Source organism: Stomoxys calcitrans, chromosome 1, assembly GCF_963082655.1.
Source record: "Stomoxys calcitrans chromosome 1, idStoCalc2.1, whole genome shotgun sequence".
Lineage (NCBI taxonomy): Eukaryota > Metazoa > Arthropoda > Insecta > Diptera > Muscidae > Stomoxys > Stomoxys calcitrans.
This window is the reverse complement of record NC_081552.1, coordinates 74,108,195-74,131,184: the sequence shown is the minus strand read 5'-3', so window position 1 is coordinate 74,131,184 and position 22,990 is coordinate 74,108,195. Positions and strand designations below refer to the sequence as shown.

The window sequence follows — 22,990 nt, the reverse complement described above, 5'->3', positions numbered from 1 at the left end:
CCACGCCAGCGGCCTTTCGTAGAAGAAACGAGTGCCCGAAATCTAAAGAGCGCCATGTTCCTAACACCCTCAGTCTGAGAGCAGTGTTTTACGCCGCGCACTCCACGTACGCCCGGATCCCTTGATAACCAAGAGCTAGAAGAGGACGAATTTATCCCCCGCCCCCTCCATTGTCCCCCTTTTCAAAATCTTCCTCACGGCATCCTCAGTCAGTGATGCATTTATAAATCAGCCTTTGAGCATAACATCAATCCAGTTCACCAGACGAGGGGGGACCCCATGTCAACCATAGAATGACGAATGGACCCCAACGACCATTCCATATCCAAGAAAGCCGCCTAAGTGAAGTCCCCGTCTCCAAGCACTCCTCTATGTAACTCATCACGTCGTGGAGTGCATTATCAACTGACCAATGGGTCAAGAAGATCCCTGATTTACGTATCCAACAGTCACTCAATTGTCTTCCCAGATAAAAGACGTCAGACTGATCGGCCTAATATCTTTCGGCCGGGAGTAACTCGGTTTCCACACCTTGATAATGTGAACGACTCTCACCTCCCGCCACTCAGTCGGCACAAAGCCAATCAATACGAAAGCCCTAAAAACCCCTCCCATGGAAGCCTCATGGCAAACGGTTCCGCTCTTTGCAGCATGTCAGGCGATATTTCATCCGGTCCAGTCGACTTGTATGGCTTAAACGAATTAATCGGTCGGATTATCTTCTTCTCCGTTATCATCGCCCCAACAACCGACAGCGCCTCAGCACGGCTTTATATCTTTATAGCAATGTTCACATCCGCTAAATCAGACAAGTTCTCAAAGAAGTTCCTAGTCTCGCCCGCTCTTAATTTCCCTGGGATATTTCTAATGGTTGTCTGAGAAGATATATATGCCAATCGTCGTTATGACATTACATCTTAACCGTTCTACCACTTCTTTAATTGCAAGGATTTCCCTTTGATATGCACTGCAGTGGCCGGGTAACGGCTTAGATATGACCATTCCAAGTTCTTCAGAGTACACCCCAAATCACACCTGCTCGCTTAGTTGGGACCATCTGTATATAGACTACTATATAACTTCTAATACCAGGGATATTGTTGTTGTTGTTGTAGCCACATTTTTGTGGAGGTGGCGATCCTCGTCAAGCTCCTGTAGATGAGCAAACTCGTTCCGGCCCAAAGAACCGATCGCCGCGGGAACAGGGTGGCCATTGGTTACTTAAGGCCCCAAAACCTCACCTTGTCATATCGAGCACCATAGGCACTCAGTATTTGTGCAAGAGCCGGTGCCGCTCGGCCTGTCACTGAGACTCTCCGCTCGATACCGCTGATTGTCCGCGACTGCCGTTGCAGCTACTCCGTATGGAGCATTCCACTATCCGCAACTTGTGGACGCGCCCGGTAGCTCGCAGCTAAGCTTCTCGTGACAGCAATGTACACCACACAGATCGGACCTCAATGTTCTAGCCTGTGTGGTGCTCACAGCTATCCCGTGCTTGGGTTCTGTCAGGAATAGTGTTGCACATTAACTGGCATATCAGGCATTGCATCAAGGATAATACCGTGTTCGTAGGCGCCGCATGATCAAAGGGAAAGCACCGTTAGCCTCACAGCAGTGGTCGCAGCAATTTCTCTTCCCACGATATCCAGAGGCATTTGGTGTAGCATAAAACTCAATGCACCAGATGGTGTCATCCTCAGTGTCGCTGTTATGCTTAAACAAGCCATCCTTTGGATCCGGCTGAGTACTAAACAGTAGATGGACTTTTGAAGAATCGTCCACCAGACCACAACACCATACTGCGTTATAGGTCTGACAACTACAGTATATACCCAGTGCATGAGACGCGGTTGAAGCCCATAAAACGGCAAAAAAATATTTCGTTTAAATTTTTGCATTGACAGCTTAATAATGACACATATGGTTTTCGGCGGTACTTTGTGGTTTTGTGCCTATCACGCAGTTGAAATATGGTGCTGCAAATTACCATGTTTTATTGCCACAACAAATTGTATTACTTTTCTATTATTAGTCTCTTGCCGCACATTCACTCGTGAAGGCTACATTTTTGAACCGTTGTATATTAGTGCCTTCTTATATTTTTATTTATTTGCTATTCCTGCACAAGAAGACAAAAAGTCTTGTGGCCTACTTTAAAATATAGATCGCCAGATCCCAAGATTTATCTTTTTTAGGACATACTCGTGGAGGGTGCATATATTTCTTGTTTTGATTACATTCATGATCATAATATTTACTCCCTTTTCATTTATAACAGCAATGGTGAAACATAGATTCACTTTCCCATTCCATTTAGCAACATGGGGGATACTTCTCGCATATCAATGAGTGCAATTCGTTACAAGTTTGAGCTCAATGATAAGGACCTCCTTTTTATTGCCGTGTGTCTGAACGACTTGCCGCAAAGCGACCCACATGAGAAGTATACACGGCTGATAACCTAAGGTGTGTCGCCAGCACTAGGAGGGGATTACCACCGTTGAAATGTTTTCTCTTGTTCTTGCTGGTATTGGCACCCAAGCGTTCACCGTCATGTTATTCTCTGAGCTACGGTGGTTTCGAATAGTATAAAATGATATTTCCTATATAAAATTGTACTCCAATTTAAGGCAACGAAAGCAAAGTGAGGCCCGATTTTATCAACAACCAAAAAATTATTTTTGACCTTGACCTTTAAAATAATTTCAAAGCGTTCGCAGAGTGATAGCCAGGCCTCTGCCATTCACGCGTGTTTTAAATTCCATGCACTTTTTGTCAAAGTTTCTCATAGCCAATAAAACAATTGCTCTTATTTCGGCAAAAATCTTGAACTTACTATCTCTTAAATCATTTTTATATCCTCCACCATAGGATGGGGGTATACTAATTTCGTCATTCTGTTTGTAACACCTCGAAATTTGCGTCTGAGACCCCATAAAGTATATATATTCTTGATCGTCATGTCATTTTAAGACGATCTAGCCATGTCCGTCCGTCCGTCTGTCTGTCGAAAGCACGCTAACTTTCTAAGGAGTAAAGCTAGCTGCGTGAAATTTTACACACATTCTTTTTATTAGTGTAGGTCGGTTGGGATTGTAAATGGGCGAAATCGGCCCATAAAACCGATCTTGGGCCTTGACTTCTTGAGCCTCTAGAGAGCGCAATTCTCGTCCTATTTTGCATGAGGTGTTTTATTATGACTTCCAATAACTGTGCTAAGTATGGCGCAAATCGGTACATAACCTGATATAGCTGCCATACAAACCGATCTGAGATCTTGACTTCTTGAGCCTCTAGAGGGCGCAATTCTAGTGTGATTTAACTGAATTTTGCATGTAGTGTTTTGGTATCACTTCCAACAACTGTGTTGAGTATGATTCAAATCGGTTCATAATCTGGTATAGCTCTCATATAAACCGATCTTGGATCTTGACTTCTTGAACCAATAGAGCACTCAATTCTCATCCGATTTGGCTGAAATTTTGCATGAGGTGTTTTGTTATGACTTCCAATAACTGTGCTAAGTATGGCGCAAATCGGTACACAACCTGATATAACTGCCATATAAACCGATCTGAGATCTTGACTTCTTGAGCCTCTCGAGGGCGCAATTCTCATTCGATTTGGCAGCTTCGATTTTGTACAACGGTTTCTCTCATGACCTGTAACATACGTGTCCCATATGGTCTGAATCGATCAATAGCTTGATACAGCTGCCATATAAACCCATCTCCTAATTTTGCTTCTTGAGCCCCTACAAGGCGCAATTCTTATCCGAATGAACCGAATCGGACTATAACTTGATATAGCTCCAACAGCATTACAGTTCTTATTCAATATTATTTGATTGCCTGAAATGCGATTCTTTGTGGAGGGTATATAAGATTTGGCCCGGCCGAACTTAGCACGCTCTTACTTGTTTTTATATTGCTTCCATGGAAAGTGCCACCTTGGTTCCTAGTGCTGACACCAAAAACAGTTTTTTGTTGCGATTATCCCCTCACAGAAATTTATGAACATTTCAGCTAAAGTTCAAAAATGTTTGTTCCAAACTTTAAGTCTGCTTAAAGTTTCATCTACAGACCATATGTGCACGTATTCAAATACTTGCTGCGATCGGGATCACCCATCCTTCTATAAAATCTTTGGGTTCTTTCTTATGCCATTGCCATCGCATCCATCTGTTTGGATATCTAATAGCATCTTTCTACTCTCTTTTACATCTTAAATGCAAGTTACATTTTCCTCAAATCCCATAGATCCATAATCATAATTAAGAGCACTTTCAAATGGCATATGCATGACTTCTTCAACTATTGTAATTCACCCACACCGTCTTCATGGTTGCAAGCGTTTAAAGTGAAAGCTGTTTTTCTAAAATTGGAAATTTAAAATAAAAATATTGCTCATAAAAAAAAAAATATTAAGTTTGTACCAGCACGTTTTGTTTATGCTAATTTTGTTTGCTCTGATTGTTTCTAGTCTTAGAAAATGTTTCCGCATGCTTTAGAGGTCTCTTAACCTATAAGCCCACTATAAAATCAATAACTTGACTAAGGGCTGCAATGTGGTTACAGCTTAAAGCTTTGAAAGCATTGTTCACTCTGTTCATGTTGCTTTTTGTGAGTTTTGTTTTCCATACGTAACTTTCATTTTTGTGTTTTCTTTCTTTTCTCTTTTACATTTTATGGAAAAATTCCAGGATTCTGTGGATTCAACCACATTAGCCTCCTTAAGTCAGGTAATAATTTTAGAAACATTTATTCTCTATATATATGTGTGTGTGTTTTTTTTTTTGTTTGGCTAAGGACTAAAACAATTCATGGCCTCATTATCCCCCTCCCCCATTGAACATAAACTCTAAAACATTTCATCTTATACATTTCTTTTGTTTAGTAACTAACCTGGAAAGAAATATAATTCATTAATAATTTAAGGGTTTGGTTTATAAATTGGGAATTTATATCATTAAACGAAGAAAATATTTATGACAGCTTAAAGCTTGGTCAACACATGTGGTATTAGTATAAGGTTAAAAAATCATAATTCCAGAACCATCAGTTTCGACATACCCAAAAGCTGATGCATAAACCTTTAGAAAACAAAGAAGTGTTTGCATTACATTTACTATGTTTATTTATGGTATCGGATACTTATAAAACCTGTTACTTTGTTGAAGGATCCCTACGGGAAATGTGTGGTCAATTGCCCTAAATATATCGGTCCTAAACTGGAGAATTAGTTTCCTGTCACAGGACATATCCTACAGGGAATGAAAAGTTTCAATTGCCATAACCTATGATTCCTAATTAATTTTCACTCAATTATTGTTAAAAATTGTTTATCCGTTAAACATATTTGCTAACTAATGTTATCTCCCCCCAAAAATACTTGCAAAGTATACTCATTCTTTTCGAACTGTCCCAGGACCTATCCCACGGTGTTAGAATGGTGGAAACCTTTATGAAAGAGATAAGTTTTTTCCATGTAATGGGACGAGAACTGGGACCGGCCCCTACCACAAGAGGACCTATCCCGTGACAGGTTTGGCACCTGTCCCATTTCCCATTAGTATATTACAACTTGTATGCAGTCTTGTCTTGCTTGAATACTGTTGGTTGTTGTTGTTGTAGCTGTTAAAACAGTGACGATATCTTGCACATCGGCATCAAACCTTACTCTATAGAAGTTAAGGCGGCTGCATGTGCCGGACCGTAATTGACTCTGGTTTGTCGGGGAGGGTCAATTTCTTCAGGTGCAGTGCGAGGCGGTTGTTCTCCAAGGATTAAATTTACCCGGTAGGTATTAACTGCATCTGCTACCGTGTCTGCATGAATGCTGCCTAGATCTGCTTGATATGTCGCCTGATCTAGAGGTTCTCTCTTGTAGCGCTGAACCTCACGCTCTAGATCATGTAGATCTACCATAAGGCTTCTGCTCGGTGGATATCTATCCACAAGATGACGATTTGTATGGTCTCTGGTATAACAGTCTAAAAGATATTACTTAGACAGCATGTAGTTATGTCTTCGCCCTGGTATGATCTTTGTCTCGTGATGGAGGCGGTCCACATAAGAACTGAGGAGACATTCCATCGCAGTTCGGAGGGCAGCATTCTGACAGATGCGAATATTATTCCACTGCGTGTCAAAAAGCTGACGCTGCACAACCCACCACAGACCGCCCAATTGTGTTGTACGTGGTCAACAAGGTTTCCTTAACTGCACCTCAAGTCCTGCCGGCAAGTGATTTGAAGACCTTGTTTCTACCTTTGACTTTATCGCAAATTGCTGTGGCATGTGGTGAGAATGTGTAAGAGCTGTCAAATGTGACGACCATCACAGTCATCTCGTCATTCACCTCACACGTATTTGTAGTGAACAATGTGGCTGAAGATTTGGTGACAGATAGAAATATTAGGCAAGTTCGTTGAGGTAGACGTTCAATCTATCGCAGATGTCAACAATGGGTGGGGGGTATGTTGCCATGATCGTACAATCGTCCGCATATGATACGATCTTCATGCCGTCTGGAGGGGGGTGGAATAAAGGATAGGTAGAGGTTAAACAGTACCGGAGATATCATCCTACCTTGGGGAACTCCCTGTTTCACTCTGCGGTGCTTCGACTTTTTATCCCTAAATTCCACAAATGGCTGGCGACTACACAGATAATTCGCCACCCAGCGTTTCAGGCCTGGCTCGAGGGACGTGTTGGCGATGTCCACAAATAGTTTGGCATGGCTGACCGTGTTGAATGCCTTCAATAGGTCCAGTGCCACGAGGACCGTCCTATCACATGGTCTGGGCTGATTGAAGCCACGGCAAATGTATGCGGTGATGGCATGCAAAGCAGTTGTTGTGCTATACAGTCTTCGGAATCCATGTTGATGCTCGGCGAATGGAAATTTTCCTACGAGGCTCGAGAGGAGTAATACCTCAAGCGTCTTTTCTACTGGTGAAAGAAGGGAGATTGGTCTGTACGACTCCCCCAAATCCGGGTCCTTTCCAGGCTTCAATAGTAGGATTACTCTGCCCATTTTTCAGACATCGGCAACTATAAGAGTGTTTAAAATCAGGTTGATGACAGTGAGTAAAGTACTCAACTTCAGGTAAATCCAGATTCTTCAGCATTAGTGTAGAGATTCCGTCGGGGCCCAAAGCCTTGGATGATTTGGCTCCACAGATAACATTCGTAACCTCACCCCCGGTAAATTGTGATGGCTGTCCATCGACTCGGCGACCACGGCGACCATCACTCTCGGGATGCACAATAAATTGACGGTTGAACAATCTGGCCAATCTGGTTCGAGAGTAACATTGCTCCAAGTGTTCTAACCACAATTAGTGGGGTCCGTACAACAAATCCCATCACGGTCGTCTGCGAATACCACTGTCTGGGCCAGGAAATTAGACCGCACTTGGGGTAGTTGACCGGCTGGTATAAAGCGAGCGGTTGCTGCGTTAATTATGTCTCGGAATTTCCTTTCGGCACTAGCACATCCGAGGGGGGATGTCAGTTTACTGAAGCGCCGATTGGTACACTCTCTGAAGGCAGCCCAATTGGCCTCCTTCTGATTGACAAACGTCCGGCGCTCAGAGGTTATGAAGTCGGGTGGTCGGTTGATGGTGAGAATTGTGAGGACGTGGTCTGACCCAAAAGAGATGACGGCTTGCCAGTATACGTCACTCAGGAGATCAGGGGATGCAATGGAAATGTCTGGCGAGCTACTACACCTTCTTGTAATCCTAGTGGGGGGCATTCTCATTCACCGTGCAAAACATGGAGCCTTTAGTCTGCTCTACCAAAGCTATGCCCCGCTGGTCGTTACCTAGGGAAGAATGCCATGAAATCTGATCCTCATTAAAGTCCCCTAGAACGAGACGATTATTGCCAGACAATAGCCCACTTGTGTCGGGTTTGTCAGCTTGGCCATTAATTGGGACACAGCTACCAACCGGCGGTATGTACACATTGTATAGCTCTATCTCGGCAGTACCGGACCCGACTGCTATCCCCATGAACTCCATGTAGGGGTCACTAGCGCCAGGCGTAGACGCGATGGGTCTATATTGCACGGAATGGTGTACCACGAACGCCAATCCCCCACCTCCATTTGTTGAGCGATCCCTACGAAGCACCTTGTATCCGTGACAACTGTGCAAGCTGAAGGTGTTGGGCAGCTTTGTCTTCTGGATCGCTGCAACCGATATGTTCTTGCCGCGGGAACCGTTGCAATTCAATTGGAATAATGATACACTTCCCGGCACTGGCCTTGCAATATTTGGGCTGGGATGCTGCTGTTGCGTATATTGTTGCACGGGTAAGGTCGGGGGAGTCACCTAGTCCGACGACAAGGACGCAGAAGGCGACGACGACGACGCTTGTGACCCACTGCTATGTTCGCACAGCACCTTGCAACATATGACTATACTCCCATAGTGATGTAAGGCCAGGGCAAGATCGGAAATGTACCCACTCCATGCACCGGTTAAACCTCACCGACACCGACCGATGATGGAGGCGGGTCTGGAAAACCGACAGAACCAGGGACCGGGGTTCCTTTCAATCCCGGCACGGACCAGAAGCGTGCGGGGAAGGCACTCCATGATGTGCCTCTCCCATGACGAAAAAAAGGAGAGTGATTGGGACCAAAAGTGCCTATTTGAATGACTCTATTGAATATGATCGCAAGAGGACATTAGCAGGTTTGCCGAATACAAAGTCACCAAAGTTTCATTGTTGATTACCCAATTTTTTTTTGGCGACCGGCTTAAAGACCTTAAACATAGTTCCCAATAGGTCATCGAAAGTGATAAGAAGTTTAAGGTAATTGAATGTCGGAATGTTGTAGGGTATGTTGTAACCACGATTGCTGTAAGCATGCAAATTGTTATATCCTAAGGTTATTCCGAGTTTGTTGTAGTCTTCATCTCTAGTGCTTGCTTCTATTGTAGCGTTTCATAGCGATTAGTTAGATTATACTGTTTTGCTGAGCGTATCAATAGATGATTGATGTTATGGAGGCCTTTGTTGCATGCATGACAGTGATCAGGGAGGGTCCAGTCTCGAAAGATACGTATATTGCCTAAAAATACCATCCGGATCTCAAATGGGGCGGAGCAACTCTGGTTATCCTACGCAGGGGTTTGTCGTAATCATAATTGCATTAGTATCTCACAGCGGCCGGCTCTATATTCAGGGATGAACCGTCACCCTCATGGAAGGTGGCTAGGAATCAATGCGCCCACAAACAAGTATAAGCAATTATGTAACAGTACACCGCAGTTGTTGTGTCATCGATTATCGCATTCTAAGGCAGCCATAACACCCGCAGTAAATGAATGGCGTGAATAATTGATATGTGTTTCCAGTCAACTTAATCGACAGAATATGAACGGGCTATCTACAAATAGTAATATTAAGATAGAGCTATATCTTCCCTAAGCCAGAGTTATTCAAATTATTTTGAAAAGGATCCGGGTTTACAATATATGGGTGAATCCTGCGCGGCGAACGCTGAATATTTACGCCATTTTCGAAAAAATGGTCATACAGTTATGTGACGCACGCTACAAAAAATTGACGTGTCATTCGAGGTTAGTGTAAAATTTGGTCATTTCCGGCGAATGTTGCGTAGTTAACCTCAAAATTGATATTCTATGATTTAGAGATGACCAAACGACAACTTTAAAGTTTTGAACCCTATGTGACGCACGCAACGTGATGAACGCTGCATTGTCCCACTAGCTTATAATGAAAAGGAGTTGTATTTTTTTTTCAACGGAATAATGTGTGTTATCGTTTATTAATAACATTTAAGAGAGATTTAGAAGCAAAAACGGATACTCGTATTGGCTCGTATGGGAGCTCTATTTAATTTTGGGGGCACCAACGTGCTTTGAATACAAAATTGAAATTTGAAATACAGCCAAACTAGGTAAAAATTGAGACATTTATAGGCTTAAAAGGAAGAAAATCAATATTTACTTATATGGCAGTTACATTTATCTGTGGACTTTTTCGGGGCGTATTGTTTACGGGTCCCGGCCGGCACGGGGTAACTATGAGCACCACACAGACTGGAACTTTGAGCTCCGTCTTGTGTGGTGTCCTTCGTTACCACGGGAAGCTTAGCTGAAAGTTACCGGGCGCGTCCACAGGTTGCGGATGGTGGAAAGCTTCGTTTTTATGCGGAGTAGTTTTAGGAGAGTCTCAGTGAGGAGTCAAGTGGCAGTGGCTCTTAATCTAATACTTAGTGCCAATGATACTCGAGATGATAAGGCGAGTTTTTGGTGCCTCCAAAAAACCAATGGCCAACATCAGCGTCTGTTCCCAGGTTAGGGGCGGCTGGGGGTGAGCGTCGAATCTTGGAGCAAGTGGCTCGCCACAACGAGGTATACACGTGCAATCCCACAAAAGCCATGCGGTTGGGGCGCTGGGCCAGTAACCCGCCCCCGGAAAACTATGAGAACTACTATGAGAAACAAAAGAATAGTAAAAACGGACCCCCCCCCCAACGTTGACGACCCACGCAAACGAAAAAAGGACCATGATTTGCGGATCTGCACCTGAAATGTCCGCACTCTTCATAGAGAACGTTCAGAATACGCGCTGGCGGACGTATTAGAGAAGTATAAGGCACTTCCGCCTTACAGGAAGTGCGATGGAAAGGTGACGAACTATACTATAGCTGCCATAACACGAGGCATGAATATGGCTATGGATTTGTGGTTAGTCGGAGACTGAAACACCTTGTCTCCAGCTTTACTCTGGGGGATGAGACGCATAAAGGCCAAATTCTTCAACTTCAGCCTTATTTGTGCCCATGCCCCGACGGAAGACAAAGACGAGCAGACCAAGAATATTTTCTACGTGCGCCTAGAGAGAGAATATGACCGCTGCCCCGCCCATGATATTACAATCGTTTTTGGAGATTTTAATGCTAAGATAAGGAAGGAAGACATTTTTGGTCCAACAGTCAGAAACTTTAGTCTCCACGAGATAACGTCCAGTCATGGGTTGAGGCTGATAGATTTCGCCGCGGCAAAAAACATGGTAGTTAATAGCACCAGATTTCAACATAAAAATATTCACAAAGCCACATGGCTATCATCCGATCAAAACACGAGGAATGAAATTGATCACGTTGTGATAGATGGAAGGCATTCCTCCAGCGTATTAGATGTACGATCAATCCGTGGAGCGAATATAGATTCGGATCATTACCTTGTTGCAGCAAAGGTTCGCACCCGTTTGAACATGGCGAGGAAAGTGCGATCAGACACTGCACGGAAGGTGGACATTGAAAAGCTGCAAACACAACAAATGGCAGCGGCATACTCCACTCGACTGACCCAACTGCTTGATGAAAGCACTCCTTGTTTCGATGATATAATGGCGCAGTGGCAAACTATTGCCCACTCCATGGAAAATGCAGCGGAATCCGTACTTGATACGACAAAGAGTGTCGAGATGCCACTGAAGCCAAGAAGGCGGGATATAGAGCAACCCTGCAATCAGTAGTAACGCGCCAGATAAAGGCGAGGTATCGGGAGAAAAGGAGAGAGGAGAAACGTCTATTCCGCAGAAAGAAAAAGGAAATGCAAAGACGTGAGTGTGAGTAAATTGAGATGTACAGGAGTCAGAATGAAGTCCGGAAATTCTACCAAAGAATTAAACATCAAACCGATGGCTTGGGTGCAGGCACATCCTCCTGCAGAGACAAAGAAGGAAATCTGGTAACTGACACAGGTAACATGCTGAGGATATGGAAAGAAAATTTTACCCCACTGCTAGTGTCCACCGTTGTTGGCGAAGAGGATAGGATATTCACACTGCGCCAAATACTAGAAAAGCCCCGAGAATAACAAATCAACACCTACCACTGCGCTAAATCCTGGAAAAGACCCGAGAATAACAAATCAACACCTACCATCTCTTTGTTGACTACAAAGCCGCCTTCGATACTCCTTTACGTTCAAAGGTATTTCAAGCCATGTCTGAGTTTGGTATCCCTGCAAAATTAATAAGACTCTGCAGGATGACACTTGCTGATACGCGTTCCTTAGTAAAAATAGGAAAGAATCTCTCCGAACCATTTAATACCAAACGAGGTTTCAGACAAGGAGACAGCCTATCGTGTGATCTCTTTAATATCCTGTTGGAGAAGATTATACGAGATGCAGATGTGAATAGACATCGATATCATAGACGACATCGATATCATAGACGACATCGATATCATAGGTCGGTCACCGGAAGTGGTAACTGCAGCCTTTAAAGGAACCGAAAGAGAGTCAGTCAAAATGGGTCAGGCAGTAAATGGAGATAAGACGAAATGTATAGTTTCAACTCCCAAAAGCCTTGCACAACCGAGCAGATAAAGAATATGGAGAAAGTTGGGAACCACAACTTTGAGACTGTCAGTAACTTTATCTACCTTGGCACCGCCGTAACCGAAACGAATGACACCAGTTTTGGGATTAAGCGAAGAATAATACTGGCAAACGGATGCTACTTTGGACTAAGTAAGCAGTTTAGAAACAAGGCCACCTCTCGACAGACGAAGATTAAACTATACAAGACACTGATACTACCCGTGCTATTATATGGTTCTGAAGCATGGGTACTTGTGAAAGCAGATGAGGCAGTGCTTGGAGTATTTGAGAGAAAGATTCTTCGTAAAATATATGGACCAGTTTGCGTTAACGGAGAATATAGGCGACATATGAACCACAAGCTGTATGACGACGATAGCATAGTTACACGCATCAAAATACAACGGCTGCGTTGGCTAGGTCATGTTGTTGGAATGGATGAGGAAGCTCCAGCAAAGAAGTCTTTTAAAGGCAAACACGGTGGTGCACGCAAACCGGGAAGACCAAAAGCCCGATGGAGAGATCAAGTGGTGGGAGACACCTCGAAACTTGGTGTCAGAGATTTTAGAATGACCGTAGAATATCGAGGCGCTTGGAACGCTATTCTACATTCGGCTAGTGCAACAAATATTCTGTCATAGCCACAATTCCACAATTCAAATGGCTGTTTTGGGTTATAACGATATCGAAACCAAATTTTAGCCCCTCCTGGCACCCCGCTAGTTTCGTCCATAATATTAAAATTGTTTTTAAAGTTGGTACTGGTGAAAAGAAAATAATAAAATACTTATAAAATTGAAATGTTGGTGACAGGACAAACCGTGACGCACGCTACAGAAAATATTTAGCTATAGTTTTTTCTTTTAGTGTATTGTAAAATTTGCTTATTTTGTTTACATGTCGAACAATATAGGATTTGTAAAATAAAATTAAAAAAGGCTTTTTTGTAAACCACGCTACAATGCAAGGCCCTGACTTTGCATGTCTAATATTTAGGTTTCTAATAGAATAAACTTTTTTATTTTTTACTAAAACTGATTACTATTAAGAGGATGAAAATATTTAATAAGTTTGGTCCATCTACGTTTACCTAACTGTAACATAAACACATAAAACACATAAAATATGTTAATGTTAATTCTAAGGGACCCAAGGTAGGGTAGATTTTGGATATGATTTCTATATTAAATATCATCAAAGTTCAGATTTTTTATAGATGTATAAAATTTAATAACTTCGCTAACATTGTGTTAACAAAAAACTTCACTTGGATTTATTTCAAAATTTGGTGGGTGGTAAACTATTTCTGGGATCTGCCCATATGTCCTTTATTTGCAATTGGAAGCTCTCTTCATATAACCCTATCGTTGCCCAAAGCCTTGGCTTGATTCCACGATATATGGCTTGACTCCAACTCTCTTTTAGTAGCGCATCCATGTGTTTCTAGGGTGCCCCCTTCTTCGCTATTCTTGCGGCTTCCAGTCTAAGACATTTCTCGCAATATCATCGCGCGGTCGGCGTAGGATATGACCAAATTCAAATCTTCCGGATTTCTTGATCGACTGGGGTGGTATTTGTTCTTATTTGCAATTCGTCATTTTAAATACGGTTTGGCCAGATAATTCGAATGGCTTTTCGTAGGCAGCAACTTACAAAAACTGGATTTTGCGGGTAGTCACTGGTGTCAAGCTCCAACTTCTGCAGCCATATAATAAAATAGATTTCACACCACTTTTGAAGGTTCAGACTTTTGTTTTATATGTGATTAGCTAGACAGGGCCCGCTCTGCTTTTTAGAGTGCAAAAAATTTTGATCTAATCGCATTACCAATCTCCGAGATCTGGTATTTGTAAAATTAGGGTAATAAGAAGTGCTTTTTAGGGGAAACATTTCGACTCAAATATGCTCCATATTGGTATAGTCGGAAACAAAGTTCAGTTTAAGGTGTGATTTAGGGCGTACCCCCAAAATTGGATATCAAATTTGTTTTCTACTCTCAAATACCTTTCATTTGAGTCCCATATTGCCATAATGGGTCAATTAATCTATTCGACGTATTTTTAGGAGGAAGAGAACCACCTTGACTTGAACGCAAGTTTTAATGTCATATTTTTAATCTACTCCCAAAATATCTTTCATTTGAACCCTATATAGCCATGGTCGGCTGATATGCCCATTTGGGGGTATATGGGGATGAGGTGACCTCCCATTACTTGGACCTAATTTTTTATGCCATATGGATACTTTTCATTTGAGTCCCAAATTAATAGGAACATCGAATATTTCTGTTTAGAGGAGTTTTTGAGTTGGGGCTGGCCGCTTGGTACTTGGACCCAAAATGTAATATTTTGGGTCCAAGATTTTCATTTTTCAATCTCCAATACCTTTCATTGGATACCCATATAGTGCCCATCTGTCCTCTTTTGGATTTGGGTGGCGTTTTTGGTGTAAGGGGGAGAGTCAGCCACCATCCTATATCTTAAAATTATATAACCTATGTCTCCTTTTTTTTTTTGATTCTACGGAGCAAACAAACAAACCGAGTCCCATATATTCATGATGGCTCATATGCCCATTTGGGGAGTTTTTGGGAGTGGGGTGACCCCCTACACTTCGATCTGATTTTGTATGCCAGATTTGTAATCTACTCCCGAATACCTTGCATTTAAGCCCCATATTGATATGGAAGACCAATTTGTCTGTTTTTATACATTTTGGGGTTAGGAAGACTTCCTGGGTACTTGGACCCAATTTTCATACCATATTCGTATTCTACTTTTTTAATAGCTTTCATTTGATATCCATATTGTCTTTATCGTCCCACTTCTGATTTTGGGTCGGAAGGTCCGCCCCCTTCAGATATCAACAAATTTAAAGCATATTTCTTCTTCCTGACCATATTCATAATCTACTACCGAATACCTTTCATTAAATGACCGTTTTTAGTAAGCGGTATAAAATGTGTTGTTCCTACATTCATCAACATAGCCTTTGCGCGCAAAGTGTCATATATCATTCGCGTAGTCAATGTCTCCAATGAAGTCGTTAATACCCCAGCCAATTCTATAAGTTGCCTCAGCATTTGTTGCTCCTAAGACGGAGCATGCTCTAACCATAAACCATTTTTTGACTCCATAGGCCGTCATAGGGGGTTGCCAGTTTTATTATTTCTTGTTGATACAGGGTATAAGTATCAACAAGAAATAATGAAACTGACAACTGAACTATAAAACCCTTATTCAGCCAGGCGGAATTAAAGTTTTCCTTTAGAAAACCTTATTCAGCCAAGCTGAATTAAAGTTTTCCAATATAAACCCTTATTCTGCCAGGCTAAATTAAGGGTATTTTTATAGAGAACCTTATTCAGCCAGGCTGAATTAAAGTTTTTTTTATAGAAAAACTTATTCAGCCGGGCTGAATAAACTTTATTCAGTCAGGCATCCAGACTGGATCAATGTCTTTCCAAAGAAAATCTTATTCAGTTTAGGATTTCCCAAAATAATTGCATTATTAAATAAGAATAAGTTAGAGAAATCTCAAATGAATTGTCGTCATCAGTCGACCGTTCAGCGTGCAGACAGCTTACCGGGCTCCATACTTCTCAGATTTAAACGGTGTATGTCGTGGTTAGATTAGGCTCAGCCGCTTCACAGTAGAATAGAATTATTCAAATTATTTTAGAAGGATATTTGTAAGAAAAGTTGTTCTTTTCAGCAGGAGATACAAGTTGCTTACAGTGGCATCTGTCTGTCCCCTTAGGAGGAAAGAATGTTCCATTTAATGATAGCCAAAAATAACTGGGTGTTTTGCTGGTCAGGAAAGTAAACTTACAATCCAACATTTTGAAATTGGCATGAAAGGCAACCCTTGTCCATTGGAAAAAGTTATTTAAACCGTGTCATGCACTGGGCGTATACTGCAGTGGTCATACCAATATTGCTATATGGTGTTGTAGTCTGGTGGACGATGCTTCAAAAGTCTACCTTTTGTTCAATACTCAGCCTGACCCTAGGGGTGACTTGATTTTGCATCACAGCAGCACTGAGGACGACATCATCTAGGTCACTGAATTTAATGCTAAACAATTTGCTGCGACAACTACTGTGAGGCTAAGGGATCTATCTCTTTGATCGTGTAGCGGGTACGGACATTGAGTTATCCTTGATACAATGTCAATGTGGATTACAGTTTGCCCTCGTCGCTTTTTGATAAAAAGTGCTGTACCACATCCACATCTATACGGATAGTCCTAAACTGAACTACCAGTTGGGAGTGTACTCTGAAGAACTAGAACTGATCATATCAAGAAGAAGTTGCTACTGAAGTGTGTATCAAGCGGATCCTTGCAATTCAAGAAGTGTTGGAGTGTTTATGATATAATGTCATAACGACGACTGGTATAAATATCTTCTCAGACAGCCAAGCAGCTATCAAGTCCCTGGAGAACGTATTTATGAATTCCAAAACCACCCTCGACTGTCGCAGATCTCTCAACGAGATGGCTGAACAGTTCAAATTACACCTGTACTGGGTGCCACAAAGATATCACAGGGAATTGCAGAGCGGATTCCCTGGGATTCTGTAAAATGTAGGTATACCTCCAGCGCCATGTAAGCTAGGTCTTCATGATCAGGCCCGAGGGGCAACGAATGACAGATGGTCACAAAGGATAGGTTGTGAACACTCCAAAATTATGTGACCTAGAATCTAGACTTGACGAGGTCCACCGCTTTGCCGTCGTTGGCTAGAACGCACATCTCAGTCATTGTGTCCGTCATGACAGGTCACTGTCTGATCGGAAAGCATGCTGACAGACCGAAGGTTGGAACTTTTGCAGAAGCTGTGAGGACGTCGATGAAGATGATACTATAGAACATCTGCTGTGTGTGTGTGTGTCCCGCATTGGCGGTCAGAAGGAATTCCCCTTAGGTTCTCATGTGTTTGAGAACTTGTTAGTAGGGACTTATGTTTCAAATCGCACCAAGTAAACTTTGGGATATCTACTCCTTACTTATGTAGAACCATTCATGAGCAATTGAAACAATTGAAGATTTTTCTGAATCTAGCTGATTATGGTATATATTTGGTTGTGGTTGCTAAGATTAATTATCTGTAATGGATTTTTTACTTGGGATTTATGTCTTTGACAATATTAAAAAATTAAAGGAAAAAACTAAAAAAATTACTAAAACTATGCTTAAGTTTTCATAAATATTCCAGGTGTTGGGTTATCTTTTTTTTTGTAAATAATTTTTTTTAAATCTTCATGTATTTTATTAATCTGTGTTCTTTTATTGTTTTCAATTTTTCAGTTGCAACAAGCCTTCCAGGAGAAAGAGGAAGAAAATACCCGCCTTAAACATTACATCGACACAATTCTCTTGAATATTGTCGAGAAATGTCCACAACTTTTGGAAGTCAAAGCCATAAACAATAATAAAAAATAATCCAAGGCCAATTTATTATAAAATCTCTAAGCTAATTTAAAAAAAGAAAAACAAATAATAATTTAGTTACGAAATCCTTTACGTTTTTTTTTTTTTTTTAAATAGAATTAAGAAATTATGCAAAACACTTAATACTATAAAAATCTTTAGTTGTAATAATTTAAAAAAATAATAATAAAATTAATAATTCCCCTCCTATAAAACTTTACAAACAAAAATCAGAAAACATCCTAATCATTATTGTTAAAAATTATACATATACTATATATTATTTTGTAAAAAGCAATTTACTAAAAAACAAAAAATAAACGTCCCCCCCTTCAACAAAAAATCTTAGTTACCCTTAACATATTGTTAGAGAATTATACAGATCAGTTATACTACTTATGCCTAGATAGATAGTTTTGTAAAATAAAGTCTAAGAGTCCCCATTTTGGTTTAAAAACGTCATCATCAACAACAACAATTTGTTAATGTTGCCAAATTCTATGTTTTTCTTGTTAAATTTTAACCTGAGGTGTATTATACCATAAATTTAAATTAAATGATGTTTGTGTAAAATTCAAGAGATTTTTTTAAAAAATTTAATTTTTAGCATAATTTATTGCAAATCAAAATACTACTTACATTCATGCAAAAATTGTTAATGACTCTGTATCCTCCCCCCCCCCCCCAAATTAATTGTTTAATTGTTAATTATTAGAAAGAGCTTAATCTGTCTTCAATGGCTTTAAAATTAGGAAAAGTTTTTTTGTTTAAGAAAATTTTTAAACCTAAATACAATTTGTACTGCATGTAAAATATTTTAAAATTTTAAAAAATTTTGTTTTTTTTTTTAAACAATAACATGAGCTTTTCGCTATAGTAGGCACTGTTTATTTTGACCTCTTCCTTACTTCTTGAGTTTCGTGACCCATTTAGGAGCAATTGACAGGGAATGAGCAACACTTTTCCTCCTCACATTCGGTCATGATAACTTTTGTCTTGGGAATACAATTTCCTTACAGCCTATGATTTTTATACCCACCACCATAGGATGGGGGTATACTAATCTAGTCCTTCCGTTTGTAACACCTCGAAGTATTCGTCTATTCGTGGGTCCGCATAAAGTATATATATTTTTGATCGTCTCGACATTCTGAGTCGATCTAGCCATGTCCGTCCATCCGTCTGTAGAAATCATGATAGCTGTTGAACACTTGAAAATTTGCACAGATACTTAATATTCATGAAGGTCGTTGGGGACGGCAAATGGGCCATATCGGTTCAGATTTAGATATAGCTCCCATGTAAACCGGTCTCCCGATTTGACTTCTTGAATGCCTGGAAGCCGCAATTTTTGTCCGATTTGGCACGTGGTGTTCTTGACTTCCAACCACTGTGCCAAATACGATCCAAATCAGTCTTTAACCTTATATATCTCTTACGCAAACCGGTCTCTCGATCATCCTCGTTCGGTTCCTAGAAGCTTTAATTTTTGCTGGTTTGACAGAAGTTTATGCCCTTCAACCAGTATTGCCGTTTTTGGTAGGTTCCTACAAAAATTGGTAGATTTTTAATTTCTTGGTAGGTTGGTAGGCTGGCCTCTATTTTTGGTAGGTTTTTCCATCATATAAATACCAAGTTAATTACTGAAAAATCGCCGGGGTTAACTTAAAATCCACTTCTTGTCGTTTTTTGTGTATTCTTTAAAGCCCCGTTTGCACTGCTCTTTAAGTCCGGATTTAATGGCTCGATCATAAAATCAGCTGACAAGAGGCTTAAATCCGGATTTAGTGAGTAGTGTAAACGGATTTTAAGGGTGCAGAATAAAATCATGAATGTCGAGTGGCCAAATACTGTTACTAGGGTTTTCATTGCTTCATATTTCACGAAAATGGGCGTAAGTTCTGATATTGTTTGTAACTGGTGCGAGAGATCTCCTGCAAATTTTCGTAAATTCTGGGTACACAGAAAAAAATAAAAATAAGTTTCAATCACGAAGATAATTGATCCTATTTTTTTATACCCTCCACCATAGGATGGGGGTAAACTAATTTCGTCATTCTGTTTGCAACACCTCCAAATATGCGTATAAGACCCCATAAAGTATTTATATTCATGATCGTCGTGACATTTTATGTCGATTTAGCCATGTCCGTCCCTCCCACCGTCTGTCTGTCTGAAAGCACGCTATCTTTCGAAGGAGTAAAGCTAGCCGCTAGAAATTTTGCACAAATACTTCTTATTAGTGTAGGTCGGTTGGGATTGTAAATGGGCCATATCGGTACATGTTTTTATATGGCTGCCATATAAACCGATCTTGGGTCTCTAGGGGGCGCAATTCTAATCCGATTGGAATGAAATTTTGCAAGAAGTGTTTTGTTATGATGTCCAACAACTGTGCCAAGCATGGTTCAAATCGCTCCATATCCTCATATAGCTGTCATATAAACCGAGCTTGGGTCTTGACTTCTTTAGCCTCTAAAGGGAGCAATTCTTATCCGATTGAAATGAAAATTTGGACGAGGTATTTTGTTATGATATCCAACAATTGTGCCAAGTATGGTTCAGATCGGTCCATAGCTGTCATATAAACCGATCTGGGGACTTGTCTTCATGAGCTTCTAGAGGGCGCAATTCCTATCCGATTTGACTGAAACTTTGCACGACGTGTTTTGTTATGATATCCAACAACTGCGTCAAGTATGATTTAAGTCGGTTCATAGCCTGGTTCTTGACTTCTTGAGCCTCTAGAGGTCGCAATTATTATCCGATTTGCCTGGAATTTTGTAGTACGGATCCTCTCACGAGCATCTACATACGTGGTCTGAATCGGTCTATAGCCCGATACAGTTCCCATATAAATCGATCTCTCTATTTTACTTCTTGAGCCCCCAAAGGGCGCAATTCTTATTCGAATTGGCTGACATTTTACACAGGTCTCCAACATATAGTTTGATTGTGGTCCAAACCGGACTATATCTTGATATCGCTGTAAAAGCAGAGCAAATCTTTTCTTATATCCTTTTTTTTGCCTAAGAAGAGATGTCAGGAAAAGAACTCGACAAATGCGATCCATGGTGGAGGGTATATAAGATTCGGCCCGGCCGAACTTAACACGCTCCGTTTTTACTATTCCTTTTTTTTCTCATTCTCATGGGTTTTGCGGGATTGCACATGTATCCCTCGTTGTGGCGAGCCGAAGGCGCCAATAGCTCGCCTTGTCATCTCAAGTATCATTTCCACTCAGTATTTAATTAAGAGCCAGTGCCACCTGACTCCTCACTGAGACTCTCCTCTCGAAAATCACTGACTGCCCGCGGCCGCATTTGCAGCTACTCCGCATAAAAACGGAGTTTTCCACCATCCGCAACCTGTGGACGCGTACGGTAGTTTTCAGCTTAGCTTCCCGTGGTAACGATGGACATCACACAAGTCGGAGCTCAAAGTTCCAGCCTGTGTGGTGCTCATGGTTATCCCGTATGGGCCGGGTGTTTAAATATAAACTAAAGCATGCATATAAGGCCGATTGGAAAGCATACATATAAGGCCGATGCCAAATGGATCCCAAATTATTGAAGTATACTCAACTTTATGTTACAAAAGCTGTGAAAATAACTTGCAAAACCGGCATGGCAGGATCAGAAATAACCTGCATGAGCGGTGAAATTGAGAAAGTATGGACATCACACTAACTCTCCGCGCTGTACGACTATGAGTAACTACTACGTCAAGAAGTTTAGGTTAGGTTTAAGTGGCCGTCTGCCATCAGACTCAATGTTTTTGTTCAGTTCCTGCCATTTGAACCCTCCAGATTGCTTTAAAAAACCCAACAGTTGCAAAATCAGCAAGTCTATGTGATGTGAACATTCGCATTTGTTGGGCTTTTTAAAGCAAACTTAAGGGTTCAATGACAGAAACTAGAAGGCATCTTCCTGTTCCTGTGGCATCACATAATTTTTGAGAGTCCGCAACAAAAAAAAAAAAAAAAAAAAAAAAAACGATTTACCGCATTCATATTTTGAGCCTCTAGAGGGCGCAATTGTCATCCGATTTGGCCGAAATTTCGCAAACCGATTTTATTCATGACCTTCAACATTCTTGTCAAGCATCGTCTCATTTGGTCCATAAACGTATATAGTTCCCATATAAACCGATCATATTCGGTTCAGGTGCTGAGAAGCCTTATACAGGTCACTGTTGGAAATTTCAGGGAAGCTAGGTTATAAATGAGGACTTTATTGCTTATGATCACAGATTGGTCCATTTGGCAGCAATATGCAAATATGATCTGATATGGACCATACGCGTTTCGGATACCGGATGGCCTAGCGCAACTCCATGTTCAAAATTTATAGCAAAATATGGTTTGGAACAAATTTGGTTCGGCGCAATTACTTTTTGGGCAACCCAATAGCTATGTGGCAGAGATATCTAAATGTCGTCCGATCTGGATCATGTTCAGTTCGAACAACGAATCACTGTTTCAAAATTAAGCGAAATCGCGTAATAAAACTCTAATTTAGCAAATCGTATATAGCAACTATATCCGACCTGGACCATATTCGGTTTGAATGTCGAATGGAACTCACTGTTCCGGATTATATCGAAACTGGGCAATAAATGGGCTTAAGACCCTTAATAGGTAGATTGGTGTATACCATACCATACCATACTCGTTTCATATGTCTACAGGCCAAATAAAACTCACTTTTCTAAATTTCAATAAAATCGGTTGGCAAGCGCGCCAGTTGGCCGCATATGAGTGTAACTTGCGGTCTCGAATTTCACCGAAATCGGACACTAAAGGGGGCTTTTTTGAACTTCAGACCCTAAACCGGGAAATCGGACTACATGGTAGCTCTATCTAAATATAGTTTGATTTTGCTCATTCAAGAACTTAACCTGCGTATAGACAAAATACGAATCTGTGCCAAACGTTAACTTTACAAGAGACGGACGGACAGACACACGAACATCTTTAAATCGTCGTAGAATTTTACGATGATCCAGAATAAACATATATACTTTGTAGGGACGGAAATGGATATTTCGATATGTAACAAACGGAATGATGGCGGAGGGTATACAAATCCATGGAGTTTGTTGCTTGATCCTTTTTAGTGTCTGCCTGTAGAGAGTAACCGTGCAAAGAACTTGACAAATGCGATCAATGGGG

At 41.1% G+C, this 22,990-nt stretch overlaps 1 protein-coding gene across 11 annotated transcripts in view; it reads left to right on the top strand.

Annotated features, from left to right (window-relative positions):
* The window catches only part of LOC106092346 (rab11 family-interacting protein 4B), a 416,788-nt gene extending 398,287 nt beyond the window's left edge, over positions 1–18,501 (top strand). For 9 of the 11 annotated variants that reach the window (XM_059370577.1, XM_059370581.1, XM_059370596.1 and 6 more), the window contains 2 exons: positions 4,706–4,744; positions 17,695–18,501. In XM_059370577.1, the coding sequence (XP_059226560.1) occupies positions 4,706–4,744; positions 17,695–17,829 (174 nt within the window). In that variant the 3' untranslated portion in view covers positions 17,830–18,501. The remainder of the gene's footprint in view (positions 1–4,705; positions 4,745–17,694) is intronic. The other 2 variants (XM_013259178.2, XM_013259181.2) reach the window with 1 other exon arrangement.
* Positions 18,502–22,990: the final 4,489 nt, after the last annotated feature.